We start from the raw sequence: 18864 nt of genomic DNA on the forward strand, positions 1-18864 counted from the left end.
TCCAAAAGTTCTCAATGGAAGTCGACCCAGCCCAGCTCAGGGATATGGTGAGTTGATTCTGCTCTGGGGCTGTTTGGGGGTCTCCGGGGCTGTTTGGGGGTCTCCGGTAGTTCTGATGTTAGGCAAGGGGACTTGAGTCCTCCCTGAGGTTGCTATCATGGCACCCTCACAGGGACATCCCTGCATGACTCTACCTGCTTTGTAAGCCTTCTGCCCTGCAAGCATCAAGACAGCAAGCAACACGCGCAGCATAAGGCGAGGAGAGGCGAGGCCAAGCGGAGTATGTTGTCTAGCATTGGCCCTGCCCGGGAACCACCAGCTCACTCCAGTACTAAAGAGGAACAGTCCTCTCTGGGAAGGCCTGAGCATGCTTTGCAATAACTCTATCTCACAATCATCCATGTCTCACAAGCTGAGCTCTGCTAAGCACACTCAGTCTCAGGAGCCATGTGACTTACCCCTAAAAGATGAAAGCAAAGAAGTGGGTGGTGGCTTCACATACCACATACTGGTGACGTGGCAAGGAGCTTACACCATAGTAGCAAAGAGTTTATACCAGGGCTGCCCACCTCTTAACCAGACTGAAATAAACAGCTTCACCTCCTACTAGCCCAAGAATCTTCATGCTTCTGGCTCACAACTTTTCTGCAGCAAGAACTCCAGCCGACATACTTCACAGAATTGTTTGCCCCCTGCTTCTGGTTTTTCCCTAATCCTTTGATTTTCCAAGTTTTGCTTTCACGGCATAGCTAAGGGCAACCGGGTCCCAAAGCTTATAGAACAGGGCATGGAACCTTCCCTTAAAAAGTTTAGACTCAGCCGGGCGTGGTGGCACACGCCTTTAATCCCAGCACTTGGGAGGCAGAGGCAGGCGGATTTCTGAGTTCGAGGCCAGCCTGGTCTACAAAGTGAGTTCCAGGACAGCCAGGGCTATACAGAGAAACCCTGTCTCGAAAAACCAAAAAAAAAAAAAAAGTTTAGACTCTGAGAGAGCAGAGGCCTATGTCAGGGCAGGGTACAAGCCCTTAAGCCAGACTCTCATGATCACAAGACACTGAGTGGCCTCCCGTTAGCCATGGTCTAAATGTGAACCGAGGAACAACATTCCTTCTCTAACCAGAAATATTAGTGAGTCAAGAAAAAGAAACGACCTGAATCCAACATGAAAGCAGAAACCAGTGGCCCAGATCCTGGAGAATCGGGGGCTGAGAAGCATGGAGTCCAGGGCCCCCACCCTCAGGTCACAGGCTGCCCTACATCTAGACTCTAGTGCTGGGGTTGGCAAGACAGACAGAAGCCCCAAGTCAAGTACTGTCTTTGCCAAAGCAACATAAAAATGGCTTTTTTCATTTGTTTGTGTATGTGTGTGGAGGGTAAACATTCGTGTGTGTGTGTGTGTGTGTGTGTGTGAGAGAGAGAGAGAGAGAGAGAGAGAATGGGTATGCCTAATCATGTATGTGCATGCATGTGGAGGACTAAAGTCAACACCAGGCATCTTCCTCAGTCCCTGCCACATCATGTCATGAGACGGTGTCTCTCACTGAACCTGGAACCCATCAGTGAGCCCAGAGGTCTTCCTTCAGCCAGCACCAGGATGACAGATGTGGCCTACGGTGCCCGGACGTTATCTTTTTTTTTTTTAATTAAAAATAGATTTTTTTTCATACACTATACGCTGATCATGGTTTCCCCTCCCTACTCCTCCCAGATCCTCCCCAGTTCCTCATCCATCCAAATCCATAGCCCTTCCTTCCCCCTCTCTCTCACTGAAATACAAAGGGGCACCTAAAATCATAAGATAAATTATTATTAATTAATAAATTATTATTATTACAGGAAACAAAACAGGAGAAAAGTCAAAGAAAAAGCACTTGTCATATACGTGGACATTGAGACACAGACACACAGACACACACACACACACACACACACACACACACACACTCACACCCATGCAAACTGAATAGGGAACCATACATAGTAGATAAGCAAAAGGTCTCTAAGGTAAAAAGAAAAAGGCAAAGCACTGTAAGACAAACAAAAATAAAAACAAAATAACAACAAAATTCCTCCAAAACTACCATCAAGTTTGTTAGGTGTCGGCCATCTGCTGGGTATGGGGTCTGCCTTTAAGTGCGGTTTATACACTGTATACTCAATAGGACTCCATGGGGGAAAACGAATTCTTCCTTTGTGAGCAGCTATCAATTGGTGGTTGCTTCTGGATTGTGGGTGGGGCTTGTGCCTACCTCTCCTCTCAGTTCTAGGACCCCATCTGGCTTGGTCTTGTGCAGGCCCTGTGCATGCTGCCACAGACTCTGTGTGTTCGTGTGTATGTGTGTGTGTGTGTTTGTGTGTGCGCGCGCGCGTGCGCACATGTCCTGGTGTGTGCAGAAGGCCTTGTTTCCTTGATGTCCTCCATCCTCAATGGCTCTTTCCACCGTCTCTTCCATGGGGTTCCCTGAGCCGTGAACAGAGGATGGAGACATCCCATGTAGGACTGAGTATCCCTGCTCTCGTGTCCAGACTTCCCCTGGGTGCTAAGCTCCAGCCCTTATACTTGCATGGCAGGCATTTTTTTTTTAAGATTTATTTATTATATGTAAATACACTGTAGCTGTCTTCAGAAACCCAGAAGAGGGCATCAGATCTCATTATGGATGGTTGTAAGCCACCATGTGGTTGCTGGGGTTTGAACTCAGGACCTTTGGAAGAGCAATCAGCGCTCTTAACCGCTGAGCCATCTCTCCAGCCCCGGCAGGCACTTTTTTGACTGAGCCATCTCTCCAGACATGGCTTTTAGAGTTCAAAAATAACCTTATCAAAAAGACAGTTCAGAGCATCTGAAAATTACATACAACCCAAATGTCAGTGTCCATAAATAAGGTTTCACAGACATCATCACCCTTCCCCGGTGACATACTGTCTGCTTACATGGCGCTACAGCAGTAAGGCTGAGGAGCCACAGGCTCCTAGTGTCCCAGTCCCCAGCCCACACAGATAGCGCTTGCAATGGTTGCTCAGCCATGGGAGGGTCTATACAGAAGCATTACCACTTGAATTCAACACATCCGCGTCTGTCTCATGCTTGCTGGAGAGTGGGGGACCACCTGAGGAGTTTTTCATCCATATGGATGAAATTCTAGCCCAGACCAGGACCTGCACAGGGGGATCAAGCCACAAGCCAAGAGTATGTATTCACCATGCATACAGACACCATCATTGTTAGGGCTGCAAGAACCACCAAGACTAGCACCTGCTGATGCCATCCACCACTGGACCACAAACTGAGTTATACTGGCTGATGCTCTCACAGAGGAAATGCCACCTCCCACCCACAGAGCATCCAGCCTGTCAGAGTACCACGCCAATGTAACCCCGGCAGGCACTGCCTTTTATCCCAAATAACTTCTAACTGCATAGCTCCTCCAAACACCTTAACTGTAAGTCGGCCATCAGGGACAAGCTACAGATGTGTTTCTAGAGGGTCACTGAGCCACTGGGGGTCATTCCAATGCAAACCAGAATAGCAGGTCTCTTTTGTAGGTGTTACAGGAAAAGAGTAGGATCTCTCCTCGTACTCCAAAAAGAAATGAGAGATGGAGGGTGTCCAGGGCAAGACAGAAGACTGGAGGGGCATAGGGATGCCATGAAGCCCTAAGAGCACCAAGTGGCCAGGCTATGGTAACAGCTGACCCATTACAACAGTGGGGCAGCCTGACAAGGATACTGGGCCCTACTATCTAGCAGACAGGAATCAGAATACAAGCAATGCTTTTTGTGTTCTCTTTTATTGTCGGAGCATTCTGTCTGCATGTCCATTTGCACATCAGAAGAGAGCATCAGACCCCTTTAGAGATGGTTGTCAGCTACCATGTGGGTGCTGGGAACAGGACTTCCAGAAGAGCAGCGGGTGCGCTTGTCCCTGAGCCAGCTCACCAGCCCCATGAATGATTCTTGGTGGTCACTTGTCCTAAAGCCATCACCTCCATGACCTCAGGCTCCTTCCTCCACTGCGTTCTCCTACAAGGCTGTTCACTCCACTTTCAGGAAGCACTGGCACCCAGGCGTGGAGACTCGGGCCGGGGGGCTACTGCACAGGCTCCAGCCACAGGCAGACACCCTGGGAAGCAAGCATGCCAGCAGCGGTGTCCCTGTAAGCTGCTGCTCATGAAGAAAAGGAGGTACTAACGCAACACAGAGCGCGGCGCACTGCTGAGAAGCCGAGGGGAAAAAGAGAGAGAGAGAGAGAGAGAGAGAGAGAGAGAGAGAGACAGACCCAGGCCCAGCTTAGAAAAATAGTTGATGCCAGATACCCATGAGCTCATTAAACACCATAAACCCTTAACCTGCATTTCCAGGCTCCAAGTGGATGCTCCCTGAGTGGGTGAGACACCCCTTGACTTCAGCGACCTGACTGGTGTGTAGCACTATTAGAAAGACAAACCACTAACTCATCTGTGGAGCTTAAGATGAACTTCCTCTAGCCATGTGCTTTCTATTCTGGATTTCCTGAGGTTTCCTTTATTAGACTTGAGTCCAAAACTATCTTGGAAAGAGCTAAGGGACATATGGGTTTTATGCATTTGAGGGTAAGAGGGAAGGGGCCAGGACTCAGCACTTCCCAGCTCTGACAGCCCGCATGAACACCACCCATTAAAAACTGGCCATTTGCTTGCTAAGACCGTGATGAACCCAGACCTTATTTTACCCTGAAAAATATAATAGTTTATTCTTGTGGCCTTTAAGCCACATGGAACACACTGCCTCCCACGCCCCACCCCCGTGTCAATTTCTCAGCAGCCCTACTTCTAAAATCATCAATGACAAAATGACCCAGTTTGCCCCGGAGAGTTAGGGACACTAGTCAGGGAGGTTCCTGGTATTTCTGGAGTTGAAGTGTTATGAGCAGGTCACCCAGTCTTTGTGGGCAGCTACAGGCCTGGGCAAGAAAGACAAGTTCCAGGGACAGGCTGCTATGTGGTGCACAGAGCCAAGGTCTGGCAAACTCCAAATCTCCTCAGATCCCCTGAAGCCTTCACTGTAGGTGGCCAAGGCACTGTGTTCCTGTCTGTGGGCACTGAGGTATCTGTTGCCTTTGTACCCCTGTGGAGGAGTGTCACTGGGTATCCTGGTTGAGCCATTGAAGTAAGCCTTGCTGGGGGCAAGACTGCCAAAACGAGAAAGCAGGCAAGAGCCTCAGTGCAGCACTAGGACCCGGTTTTGAAAGCCGGCCTTGCCTTCCACAAAGGCTATATGGCATGCAGGGTCTGCTCTAAGCTATGTTGGGACCCGGTGCTGAGAGCTGACCCTGCCTTCCACATAGGCTATATGGCATGCAGGGTCTGCTCTACGCTAGGCTCAACTTGAGAACACTCTGAAATTCTGCAAAATAAACTGTGTTCCATGTCCCTCGCCTTACAGAGAGGTTGACTTTGCTCCATTCTGGAGGTTCCTGCTGCACATTGGGTGTGTGTTAGCACACCATGGATAGATCGTGTGAAGAAGCAGAGCTGTTTGCCTCCTAGCCGAGAATGGCCAAGAAAAGGGGACTCAGGGCCCTAGCATCCTCCGTGCCCCACTCGCTAAAGATCTGTCCTCCTGGTGCATCAACCTAGAGATCATGCGTCTGATACACAGGCCTTCAGGGACACTCTTACCATAGCACACTGCATCTGTTGGTGTGACGGCCTACATAATAGAGATGGCGACAGGCTAGTCCAGGAAATCAATCTAAAGGCATGCTAAGTGGCTGTGTGCTACCTGCTACATGCACTCAAGTGCTTCCTTCAGCTTCAGTATCCTTGCCACTGTTTCCTCACCAGTGTCCAGGAGTCCAGTCACAGCTACTGGGAAAGCAGCCTGATGCACAACTCCACACCCTGCCTCTGCACTGCAACAGACACTCTACGGACACTGCACATAGACACAAGGCCACATTGAGGTTAGCACTTCATGGTAGGTCAGAGCACACCATGGAAGGTATCTGAACAAGGTCAGCTAATGTAGGACACAGAGGATTTGCATGGCAGACAGGACAGGTTCTGGTTTGGGGGAGGGGGCTCACAAATCCCTAACCCTCCCACCCCAAGCCCACACACAGTGCCCACTCACCAAGAAAACTCTGTACTCTTAGGAAGCTTTTTGCCTGGTTACCCACAGCCCAGGCCTCAGCTCACCCGTAGTCCTGTGACCCTGAGCAGACACTGGCCCTCACCAACCCCCACATGGCTCCTGGGTGAGATAAGAAACCAGAAGAGAGCAATGACAACATCGGGCTCAACTTATTCTGTGCCCACACGGAAGTGGCACTTCGCAAACTATCCAGTCTGCAATGCTACTAGGAAGGAGCACTTAGGATTCTCATTGTGTGATATGAAGCCAAGGCACAGAAAGCTCAAGTAACATGCAAAGGTCGCCATCCAGCAGCACGCGAAGGTCACCCAGCTGGGACACTTCACACACCTCTCTCACTTGGGTCCACACCCCAAGACTGCAAAGTGTCAGTTACATAGTACACAGATTTGGAGTCTTTTCTCCAGCACAGTGTGCAGAGAGACCTTCGCTCCCTGCTCCCAAAATATGACTGACAGTAATGTGATACTCCACTTCCTGAGGAGGACTGGAGTCTGATACATTTCTGGTGCTCACCAGACATCCAACAATGTCCCCATACCAGTCTTCTCCCATCATGCTGTTCACCTCAGGACCCCAGGCCCCATGGATGCCCATGTAACAATCAGGAGTCCCAGCCATCACCAAGTGAAAATTGGTGGGTAAAATTCCCAGATAAAACCCCTGCATCAGAGAAAGACTTCCCCTCGGGATGCGCTTCCTTCCAAACTCACTGGGGTGGTACTCAGCAGAGACACAGAGGGCAGCGCCAATTTTGTTGTGCATTAGGTGGAACTGCTCCTGGGGTGGGAATAAGGCGACAGGTGCTAAAGGACAAGTATACACAAGACACCAAAACAGCCCTCTCCTCCAGGTTTTCAGTCTGACCTGATGGAAGCCATAGCTTTCTCAGCCATGTGCAGCAAAGCTGGGGCTAACAGGACACCTTAGAGCCAGCAGGTAAGAATGACAGGGCCCTAGACATCAGCTTATGATCAGCGAGGCAAAGGTCCTAGGGAAACCCCATGGTAGGCATACATTTTTGCAACCTACTTTTAATAAGGAAGGGCTCAGCCTCTCCTCTAGGCCCCACCCAGCAGAGGCAGTGGGAGAGAAAAGTTATTAGGCTATGGGGGAAATGGACCAGTTCAGCAATAGTTCTCTGGGGGGCCAGCTTAATCTTCTTGGGCAGCAGTTCTGTCCTTGAGCAAACACCAAATACGACTTAACAGCTCCAGACCAGGCCTCTAGGTAGGCAGACACCAAGCAAGAATCTACAGCTGCCGTCCAGTCCTGTCAGCAAGCAAACACCAGGCAGATGTAGTTCAATCCTGAAGAAACTGCCAGGCTTGCCAACCGGCCTAAGGTGAGGCCTCAGAAGCACCAAGCTGCAACAGGAACCTCGCACGCAGTTCTTGGGTGAGCTTCTCTTAATGGCAGCGTTACCACCAGTTGAGTTCAACAATGCTATGTAAGGCAAACCAATGCATGTGTGTCTTTAGCAAAGAATATTGGGGTGGAGCACACCAAATCTCCGTGCTCTTCTCCCTGTGCCGATGGGTCTTATTTATACTCCTTCATCAAATGTCCTTTCACGTGTTTGCCATGGCCAAATATCTTTCACCTGTGACTGCTTCAGGAAAACACTCTTTCCCATGTGTGCTGTAGCAGGACATCCTTTCACCTGTGTGCCCCAGCAAAACATCATTTGACATAACTAACTTTCCAAAGACACTAGAAGTTTCCACTTCACCACCACCCCTCCCCACCCCCGTGCCCTCTTGGTCTCCCTCTGAACCCTCTCTTTGATGTCCACTCTGGAAGAAGGGCTGCCCTACACTCTTCATTTGCCCTGACGGCAAGGGCCATGCACGCTGAGGAGGCATCTTAGCGGGAATCAGAGCTCAAACCATGATGCTTGTGGGTAGCCTCCTGATGATGTCAGAACCTTCCCAGGCAACACCTGCTCTGCATTCCCTAGGTAGCCAGGCAGTCTGAAACGCACCAGAATCCAAACATAGAAAGCTACAACTGTAACCCTGCTCATCCTATTCCCAAGCCAAAGCAGCTGATCTGCCTCGAGACCCTGCCCAGCCCATAAGTTTCCAGACCCTCTCGGCCTATCAGCAACAGAACCACAGCAAACTGTTCTTATGTCCACAACACCACTAGGGGCAGGGTAGCTACAGAGATGCTATAGTCCAGCCCTGAGGTGGGTGGCCTCCATGGAGTGGGAGCTGGGCCTGGGAGGGCAGGGTGAGCTACACTATTGAGAGTGACAGCCACAAGAAATAAGCAAGGGGTGTTTGACTCGGGGCATGAGACCCTGTGGGCGTCCTCTGCCTGCCAAACCCTCCTGACATGCTCCTCTAGTCCTCTGGAGAAAATTATGGGACCCAGAAAGGAGGAAAAACTCTCCCTACAGAAATCATGAGAGATACTTCATGAACAAAAATTTGAATCAAGACACTAGGCAAAAACAGTGAAATTTTTTTCCTTCTTTCCACGTGACCCTTCATTTCCAGTCAGGACACGCATAAACACATTCTTGGGTTCCAATACTGAGCAGCTCTCTCCAAACACTGAACGCAGGGCTGCCCGGAGCAGGAAGTGATGAAGAGCAAAAGGAATGTCACAGATTCCAGACGGATGGGACCAGCTGGGGAGCGCGGCAGCCACACTAATGTCTCAGATGTTGCCTGCGGGACTCCTCAAGGGAACTGCTGCAGCAGAATTACAGCCCAGAAATAGCCAGGGGCCTGTGCGTCCAGCACAGCTCAAAGAGGCCGGGTGTCCAGGCTGGGCCTTCATTCATCTTCTTAAGAGTTAAGAGTCCACCTGACCCAGGAGTCTGCACCATCTCTGCCTGAAACAACCTATGGGTAGAAACTGTCCACGCACCACCCAAAATGACTGTCAAAACCCAGCGATCTGCAGGCAACCATTTCCTGCTTCTCACCAAGAGGCTATGGCTCGTATCTGCCTGGGATCCCTGGACATGGCTTGCTCGTGGCTTCCTTCACAGAGCTAAGGATTCAGGCTTGCCCTACAGTTACTCGGGTCTCACTAGGGCTTCCTGAGCAAGCTGCTTAGAAGATTGGGTCTTGGCTCCTGCCCGCCAAAGACCATATAAGAGAGTAGAAACCAACAGAAGGAATCCAAAACAAAAAACCCCACTAAGCTGTGAGCCTAGAAACATGAGTGTGGGGGCTGGAGAGATGGCTCAGTGGGTAAGAGCACCCGACTGCTCTTCCGAAGGTCCAGAGTTCTAATCCCAGCAACCACATGGTGGCTCACAACCATCCGTAACGAGATCTGGCGCCCTCTTCTGGAGTGTCTGAAGACAGCTACAGTGTACTTACATGTAATAAATAAATAAATCTTAAAAAAAAAAAGAAGAAGAAGAAACATGAGTGTGCCACACAAATATAAAATATGTAAAATCCCAAAACAATTGTGGGAAAAGAACTCACGGTGTGGGCAGTGGAAGAACTGGCAGGTGCATCCAAACATCAAAGACATAGTATGGGAGGCAAGCTCTATCTAGGAAGGGCTCTCAGCCCTGCCCACAGGTGGAAAAGCCCCGCCCATTGCAGGTGACAGGAAAAATAATGGACTGTGTGAAAATAAGGACTACTTTAAACTCTGCAAATGTCATAGTGCCAGGTCGGACTCACTCTTGTTAGGAATCCTGGGGGAAAAGTATAAACCAACATAAAGCAGACTGAGTGTCCAAACCCTCAATACAATTATTACACTGTGCATACTGGGGCATGCCGGTCTGCCCTACAGGTGGCCACACACACACATAAACACATGCACACACACACATGCATATGTAAATGGGGTCCTAACTATATCATAAGATGACACCTCAAAATGGCCCTTTGCGCTAACCTGGATGCTGGTCTCATGAATACAGATCAGTTCTCCATCCCCACCTCCCACCTCAGTGGTGTCAAGTGTCAGGAGACACAAGCCCAGGGGCACGGCTCCAGCCACTAGGACTCCACTTTACAGGGTGGAGGAAGTGCCCCATTGTGTGTTCCCAGGTCAACAACCTCACTGATCTGATGGTCAAGAGACAGCCTTGACACTCGGGAATGGATATCTTCACTGTCCCTTCTGGCTGGAGGCTGGCAGCCTGCTTCCTTCTTCCCGTACCCCAGTCTAGGTCCTGGCTCAAGGGATGTGAAGCACAACCGCGTTCTCTCTTCAGGGAGCCGGCTGAGGCTGCTGCACAGATGAAAATCTGTTACAGACTCTGAACTGGAAATAAGCCATAGGGACAAGAGGTGGCGTCCTCTCCAGGCTATGTGGTGGCTGTGCTTTCCCAGAATTCCATCCTGCAGCAGTCTGCCTGCATGGAGGGCTTCAGGCCAGCTCAGCAAGACTCCCCAAGGAGGCTAAGTATGCCATCTGCAGCTCTGAGGGTCTGGAATTCCCCAGCCCGGCCCTCACCCCAAAGGCCGTGGGAAAACCAGCCCCTCCACGGTCTTCATCCCATCCTCAAGACAAAAGTGCAGGCTGACCAGGACCTTCGGGGCCTACCCGGATGAATTTTCCGGAAGCACCTCATGTTCCTGGACTAAAAGCCCTGTGCCCCAGTCTGACCCCAGCCTTGGAAAATCCCAAGTTAGCCAGAGCCAAAACAGAGCAGATGCCCAGAGAGACGTGGGTCTTGGGGCTGAGGTACCTCCTCTCCCTGAACTGAACTGTGAGCTCCACCCGCTTTCCGCTTGCCAAAGCCATGCTTTCTTCTCCAGATGGGTTTTCCTGGCACGGGGCAGGCGGAGAGAGTGGGTAAGAGGGTAAGATCGAGCACCCTGGAAGCCAAGGCTGAGAAGAGAGACATCTCTTAGTGGTCATGTTCTGTGATGTTGGTCTGAAGCTTTCCAGTGGACAAGACATTGCTTGGCCAGGGCAGGATTTGCAAATGGTCACCCCAGACATCGACTCCTCGGCGCTCTCTCTCTCTGCTCCATGCCACCTGCTGACGCCAGTATTGGTCACAGTGGAGACTATTCTCCACGGACTAGCCCCATGAAGGCTGCTGACAAAAGGTACTGAGAAGGAAGGGCATGCCACTGGGAGGCTATCCACTCTTGTTTGCAGGGCAAGTTCACAGGGTTCACTCCTTGCCAATCATGAAGACTCCCAGACCCTGTAAAGCAGATACTCAGCATTGAACAACTGAGTGGGAGGCTCTCTGGCTTCTCTGAGCCTTGGATAAGACGTGAGAAACACCTGGCAGGACCACAACCATCCTCCGTGTGTATCCGTGTGCCCTCAGCTCCTCAAAGCTCTAAGGGCAGTGGCTGCTACTGGGGCACTGCCATGGTAGGCTTGGCATCGGAGCAAACCCCAAGAGTTGACTCGGGGACGGAAGGAGAGCCTTGCTCTGAACCGCTTTGAGATATGAAAGTGAATTGTTTTCTTAACAAGAGCCCAACTGGAATACTGAGCAACAGTCTTCAACCGTAAGAAGAGCTTTACTACTGTGGGGTCACCCCCTCATGGCCTCGTCACGATGAGGAGACACCAAAGCGGGACCCCAGGCAACAAGATACGGTGCTCAATTGGCCCAGAGACAACGTCCCTTGTCCCTCAGTGGATGCCCCATGATATGCCAACCTTTCAACTAGCTACTTTTTATATCTGTTCATTTAAGTGCTGGCTACGGGGATGGGCAGAGAGCTCATCTGTACGCAATCACCGTCTTGTCAGAGCTGGGAGGCTCCATCTACTCGCCATGTTGGAACCTCCAGGCGAGTCATCTGTGCCCAGTTTTATATGCACTACCAGCCAATGCCTCACAATATCAGAGGCAGGGAGAGATGCTGGGACCCATGTATGCATGGCGTCCTCTCTTCAAGGGCAAAGTCACCTCTCTTCATACTGCTAGCCTATCTGCTAATCAAGTCTAGTCCTCTCTTTGTGCACTGCGTAGGCCGCACTCTAACTCATACAGATTAACAGAACCAACAGCTTCAGCTTATACAGGAAACACCGCCTCTGTCCTCAATGCTCTAGTCCCTAGTGTATCTGCTGTCAGTAAGCTGGGTTCACAGAAGCGTCACACTCCACTCAGATAAATGTCACTTCATCTAAAACTGCAGTGGTATCAAGAACCAGCCACTACCCTATCTTGAGTTTCTGGGTCCAAGAATGGAACCATCACTTCCTCTCTTCATTGGCTGTCTGCAGCCCTGGTCCTAAAATTCAGCCGGCCCATCTCCAAGGTCATTCAGCCACCTGGGCTTCAAAGGCCATTTGCAAATGTCCTTTTTTATTTTATTTTATTTTTTATTTTTTTGCGTTCCACAAACAAAGTCAGCTTCCATTTCACTGGTAGCCACCAGGAAGTGGAATTTATGCATCATACTAAATATTTTCATAATCACACGTCAACATGGCTTGCCCTCAGCCAACTGCAGCAAATTCCTCAGTGTGTGTACACATGCATAGCTTATGCATTCAAATACATAATCAGCTTCGGGGAATCAAATCAAAATATTTTCTGCCTTTCGGGTAATGGCCGCCACGGATCCTCACTTTAGGGCTACTGCGTGTCACCTCAGATGGTCTCTCTTATTCAATCTTACAGCACCTCAAAGATCAAGTCCTGAAGCCATTGGTCAGTGAATTTCAGAGCTGGTCAGCCTTCACTGAAATCAGCTCAGCCCTGGTAGCTACAGCAAGGACCCGTGCCCCTTGCATCCCCCACCCTCAACAGCAGCTGCTCCTCCCTCCGAGGCTCCTCCTCAGCCCTCCAGTAGCCACCAATCAAATCTAAGATTATAGTTTAAGTAATTAGCCTTGTGAGCTGACAGGAAATGCTCAGGGGTGACACGGGCTGGATATGCTTGTACATATATATATATATATATTCATATTCATTCTCCCTTCATGGACACCCATGTCACAAGGTTGTGAGAATTTAGAAATAACGAGATAGGCTGGGAGGCTTAGTGCACTTGCAGTTATCCCAGAGGACCTGAGTTCAGTTTCCAGTATTGCTGAGCAGTTCACAACTGCAGGCAATAATATCTCTAAGAAATCCAATACCCTCTTCTGCCCTCTGCAGGTATGGCATGCATGTGTACACACACACACACACACACACACACAAACACACAAAAACACAAAAACACACACACAAAATAGTATTTTTAAAAAACCTTTAATGAGAGAAACATGCACAAAGCCCTCCCTTGGGATCTGCATTCTCTGCCCCACCCACCTCAGTGAGGTGAAGGGTCCAGCCTGAGCTTCATGTCTTCCACAGGTACAGCCTAGATCTGCACATTAGTCCCAGGCAGTCAAAAATACCACAGGCAGCTGAGCTGAGCTCGGTTAATGGAATACCCAAGTTAAATTTAGCATGAGAGAGCCCAAGAGAATCTAAAGTCTCTCATGCCAATAACCACATTTGGCCCACGTGGCATCTTCTTGAAGCCAGACCCAGAAACTACTATACACAAAGGCCGTGGTCACGACTCACAAAACACCTCTTCTCTTGGAACCCAGCATGGGCCAGCCATGACGACTGTATTAGCCCCATGAAGCACACCCGCCCCCTGCAGGTCCATGGCCTGCTGTGACCCACAGCAGCCCTGGTGTCAATACACTGTGGCCAGTGGAGATGGTGACTTTGCTCAGTGGGCTGACTGGAGCCCTGAGCTTCCAGCCCTTAATCTGGGGCTTTGGCATCTGCTGCCTCCTCACGACTGACCAGCCGGGCATGCCCCTGTTGTTGCCATATTTCACTTCTGCACAGCCTCATTTCACTGGCTCCTCCTGCTTCTGGTTAGATTTTGTTGTCAGCAGAAAGGCAAGGGAGGCTCTCACAGAAAGCATTGAGGGAGAGCACTGACTGACAGACAGCACCACAGCACCGAGGGAGAGAACTGACAGACAGCACTGACAGACAGCACTAAGAGAGAGAACTAAGGGAGAGCACTGAGGGAGAACACTGACAGACAGCACTGAGGGAGAGCTCTGAGGGACAGCACTGAGGGAGAGCACTGAGGGACAGCATTGAGGGAGAGCACTGGCATTGAGGGAGAGCACTGACAGACAGCACAGAGGGAGAGTACTGAGGGAGAGCCCTGACAGACAGCACTGAGGGAGAGTACTGAGGGAGAGCACTGACAGACAGCACTGAGGGAGAGCACTGGCAGACAGCACGGAGGGAGAGCACTGACAGACAGCACTGAGGGAGAGTACTGAGGGAGAGCCCTGACAGACAGCACTGAGGGAGAGCCCTGACAGACAGCACTGAGGGAGAGTACTGANACTGAGGGAGAGCCCTGACAGACAGCACTGAGGGAGAGTACTGAGGGAGAGCCCTGACAGACAGCACTGAGGAAGAGCACTGAGCGAGAGCACCAGGGAAGAACACCTAGGGAGAACACCTAGGCAGGAAACTAGCCCTGGTCCACAGCAACCCAACCCTGCTCAGTGGAAGGAGCTACCATTTTTATGCCCTGCTTGCCCCTGTACTTCTCCACAGTCACACTCTAACTTTAGGGCCAGAACATGGAGCCTCAGTGAGGATGCAGAATGGCTGCTAGGCTATTCAGGCAGAAAGTTCGGAGTCACCCAAGAGTCCAGGGGAGAGCAGAATGCAGGGCCTGGCTTCCTGGGGGTTTAGGGAGCTCAGTAGAGACCTCGACGGAAAGAAAATGAGCAAGGCTGTTTGTGACAGCGCAAGAGAGCATTTCTGGCCTGGGAATACAAAGCCGGAATTTTAAATTTTTATTTATTACTTGACAGATGATAATTAGCTCTTGCACTAAACATTTTTATCAAGGGAGCACTTTTTAAAAAACAAATAATAAATACTGTGAGAAAGGAAAACGCGACTGGGAAGTAAAGCTATATTGCAACCCTAGGGAACACCAGGCCCAAAATAGCATTGCTGGGCAGATGAGCTCTGGCCACAGCTATTCGCCCAATCACAGGCCAGCACTGGCTCTAGAGAGTTGGGCTACACACTTCCTCAATACAGCAGCCTCAAGGAAGCGTGGGTCAGTCCCATGTGACGGCTGAAGATGGTTGTAACAAAGCAGTAATTGTTACCAAAGATGCTTAACAATTCTAAGTGCATGGGAGAGCACATCTAAATAACCACGCAACTTTCAAAGGAGAAGCAACAGATCCCTCAAGACAAGACTGGAGGTGCTCAGTATTCTTACTAGGATGCTTTTATGTGGCTTTGTCTGCTGTATGAGCAAAATGTAGATGGAATGAGAAAGAGGAAGGAGAACAGAGAGATTCATTTCTGGTGAAACCAAGTACTACCTTCCGTTCTAAAACCAACAAGTAGAGGGCAGACCTCATAACATCAGCCCCTTCCCTGCGTTCGTAGCCACAGCCGTGGTAATGGTGTTTATCTGCATGTAAGCTTTTCGGGGCAATTGTCTCTCTTTCCTTCTTGGGAACTTCTCTGGGTGGGGGAAGAGTGATGACTAGGACAGATGACAGTCTTGTGTATTCCCTCTGGATGCAGCCACCCCTTTGGACTCTTGCTTTATTCAGATGGGGAAATGGATGTGACATGAAAGAGGTTCATCTAGGTCAGCCTGGAAGTCACCAGAAGGCTTGCTGGAAGCCATCATGCCTGGAGACAAGGCTCAGAGAGGAGTGACTCTGGTGATGTGTGTGTGTGTGTGTGTGTGTGAGAGAGAGAGAGAGAGAGAGAGAGAGACAGAGACAGACAGACAGAGACAAAAACTGAGAAGGAAAATCAGGGTCAGAAAGGGTGAATACTTCTGCCCTCAAGTCAACTAGTGTCACGACTAGTGACACTTCGGGCAGATGTAAATCATTGAGTGATATGACCACAAACCAGAAATGCAAAGGAAAACCCAAGAGGTCCCTCCTCTGTTGCTAGGCTTTTTTATAAAGCACACTGGAAGCCCAGCTACCTAACCCACCTGGCTAGGAGTCCTGTTCTTCTGATAGGATTTCCCTGGGGACCCCAGTGATATCAGACAAGCAGGGCAGCCAAGAAACACCAAACCCAATCCAGTTGCTACCGATGTTTTCTGCATTCCAAAAGGTGAACCCAGCACACATCTGTGCTCAGACACAGAAGGAAGGATCTATCTGCAGAGCTATGTTCCCTGCATACTCTATCCAGAGAGGGCAGGATCTATCTGCAGAGCTACAATGTTCCCTGCATACACCATCCGGAGAGCACAGGGCCACCCCTCTTGAGCAGCCCTGCAGGTAAATACCCTTGAGAAAAAATGATGGGGAAAGATAAGGCAGGGACGCCTCTACCCAACCTCACTCACTGCTACCATCCCCCTATGCAGTCAGAGGCAATGAAGGCTCCAGTCATACCCTTATTCAACGTCTAGCAACGGAGGAGGGACCTTCTGAATTGTACCCTCTGCTGCTACCCTAGTGAAGACCCGATTCCGGCAGACAGACTGGAGTCTTTTCTTCCCTCCTGTCTTACTTACTATGTCATTCTGGAAAATAAATCCTCTTTGTTTGAATGGAACTAAAGCCTTTCCCTGTGTGCGCAGTAGCCGATGCTAGGACTGAAGCAAGCACACTGTACTGAAAGGGAAAGAAAGTCTTGGACCCTTGTCACCAACTGACCTGATTCTGCCCCAGCAGTATTCCACAGCAACCTCCCCAGATCCTTGAGCAAAAGGGCACAGCACCCCTGGAGCCTGGTGGACTCACTTGGTCAGAGGATCTGGCTGAAGGAAACTGAAGCTGGCCACCCTCACACAAGTAGTCTTTGCCCACAGAGGACAGAAAGCAGCCCCTTTCCTCAGATGGAAACTGACAGCAATTCCAGGCATAAGAGCAAGAGAAATCCCTCCCGTGCCCTCTGCTCCAGCCCAAACACCACATGCTCTCTGCAGCGCTTCTGAACCAAAGATCAAACTGTCTCGGGCGATGATTCAAAAGCAAAATAAAGAGGACAGGAAGCAACACGCTGATTGCGAGTAGCTGGCATTCTTCAGACAGCATCGAATGTCATCAACAACTGACACCAGGCTGTGACTGTTGCCACCCACTAGGGGCCTTTTCACATGGGAACAAGCCAGTAATGTGGGGCGCAGTTCAGAGGGAAAAGACTACAGGAACGGTGCACTAGGACCCAGAATTCCTTCCAAGAAAATTGGCCCCTGCCCAGTGTGTTAATGACTTGATGTGTAACGGTCACTTCAGAAAACCACTGTAAGGAAGTAGACTCACACATCACTCACAAGATAAAAAAAAAAAAAAAAAAAAAANAANGGGGNAAANCNNAAANNCCNNGNTNAAAAAAAAAAAAAAAATCAGGAAGTCCTTTCCAGATCTCTCCAGTTCCACTTCACTCCCTGCTCCTAGCGTTGCTGCCGAAGTCCCGAAGTCCGGACCAGTCCAGGGCAGCCTGAATGCCAGGCCTGCCAGCCACAGCTCCCACGGCCAGTTCTCAATGAAAGGAGGGGGAGGTGCTGGTGGCTCCATCACCAGGCCTGCAGCGCGCAGACACACCACACACACACACACACACACACACACACACACACACACACGGTCGCGCGCGTGCACGGCCTCAAAGCCTGCAGCAGGAGAAAGGGTGAAGGGGCGCCCCCTCCTTGGGAAATAAGTTGCTGCGCACAACTGTGGAGAGGACATCAGGAGACTGACATCAGTAGACCCGATCCCTGAAGTGGGAGCACCCAGACGGATCCGCGCGTGCTCGTGCATGTAAAGTCAGGCGCCCGAGATCTGGAGCGGCGCTGCGCACACAGACACACGCAGGCAACCACGCGCGCTCACTCCCACAAACAGACGCCCCCTAATACAGGTCCCGCCTCCCCCGCAATGCCACGGAGAACCGGGCAGTCTAGGCGGGGAAACACGAGGAGCCGGTCCAGCGGGGCCGGATACCAAGAACAGGGGTCTGGGGAGTTGCCCACGCCACCGCGGTCCTCACCAATCTTGATCCTCACGCTCTGGAAGACCCGCAGTCCCTCTTCCTCCACCGCCATGCTGCTTGTCGACCTCGCCAACGCGCGAGGGCCCGGCAGCGCGGCCGCAGAAGCGGGACAAGACAGGGGAAGAAGCCCGCAGACGGAGCCGAGCGGCGGATGCCCCCGGAGCCCCGCGCGCTGCGGTCCGCGCTCTGCCCGGGTGCACCGCCTCGCGCCCTTCCATTGGCAGAGCTCGGGGGCGGGGCTGCGGGCGCCTTCCTCCGCCAGAGCCCCGATCTTCATTGGCTAAGGCTCTGCAAGGGGTGGGGTAGTACGACTCCGCCTACTGTCAAACACTGCATTCCATTGGTCGGGTCTGTAAGGAGGCGGAGGCGGACTCTAAGGCGGGATCGGAAGGGACTTGCCTTGGAGTGCCCCTGAAGCGGTCTGGTCCCTCTTCACAGCCCCGGTTGGTCTGGTCTCTCTGGACCTGGGACAAAGAGAGGTCGTGAGTATTGATCTGTGTTTTAACCGCCAGGTCCCGTAAGACCGACTCGCACTTAAAATCTAAAAAGCTATATTCAAACAAAGGTATGAAAGGAAAAGATTTCCTCTAGCCCCAGCTTCAGCGACTGAGAAAAGTGACACCTGCCGATCGCTCTGAAGAAATCAGAAGGTGATAATGCTGTCAAAGTGAGGTCAAGTGGACTCTGTGCCCAGCAAGCAGACCCTGCTTACCCTGTGGTGTGCTTGGGCAGCCTCAACGCGGCCCTTGAATTTAGCATTCCAGAACCTTCAAACCTGGAGCTTACTGGCAATT

At 50.9% G+C, this 18864-nt stretch overlaps 1 protein-coding gene across 2 annotated transcripts in view; it reads right to left on the reverse strand.

The window, feature by feature from the left end:
* Positions 1–18249, reverse strand: part of Rasa3 (RAS p21 protein activator 3) — a 108408-nt gene extending 90159 nt beyond the window's left edge. The window contains exon 1 of one of the 2 annotated variants that reach the window (XM_021170174.2): positions 18068–18249. In XM_021170174.2, the coding sequence (XP_021025833.1) occupies positions 18068–18122 (55 nt within the window). In that variant the 5' untranslated portion in view covers positions 18123–18249. Of the gene's footprint in view, positions 1–6114; positions 6191–18067 lie in introns of those variants that run through there. The other variant, XM_029480822.1, reaches the window with a different exon arrangement.
* Between the last annotated feature and the right edge of the window lie 615 nt (positions 18250–18864).

Source organism: Mus caroli, chromosome 8 (genome assembly GCF_900094665.2).
Source record: "Mus caroli chromosome 8, CAROLI_EIJ_v1.1, whole genome shotgun sequence".
Taxonomy (NCBI): Eukaryota; Metazoa; Chordata; class Mammalia; order Rodentia; family Muridae; genus Mus; species Mus caroli.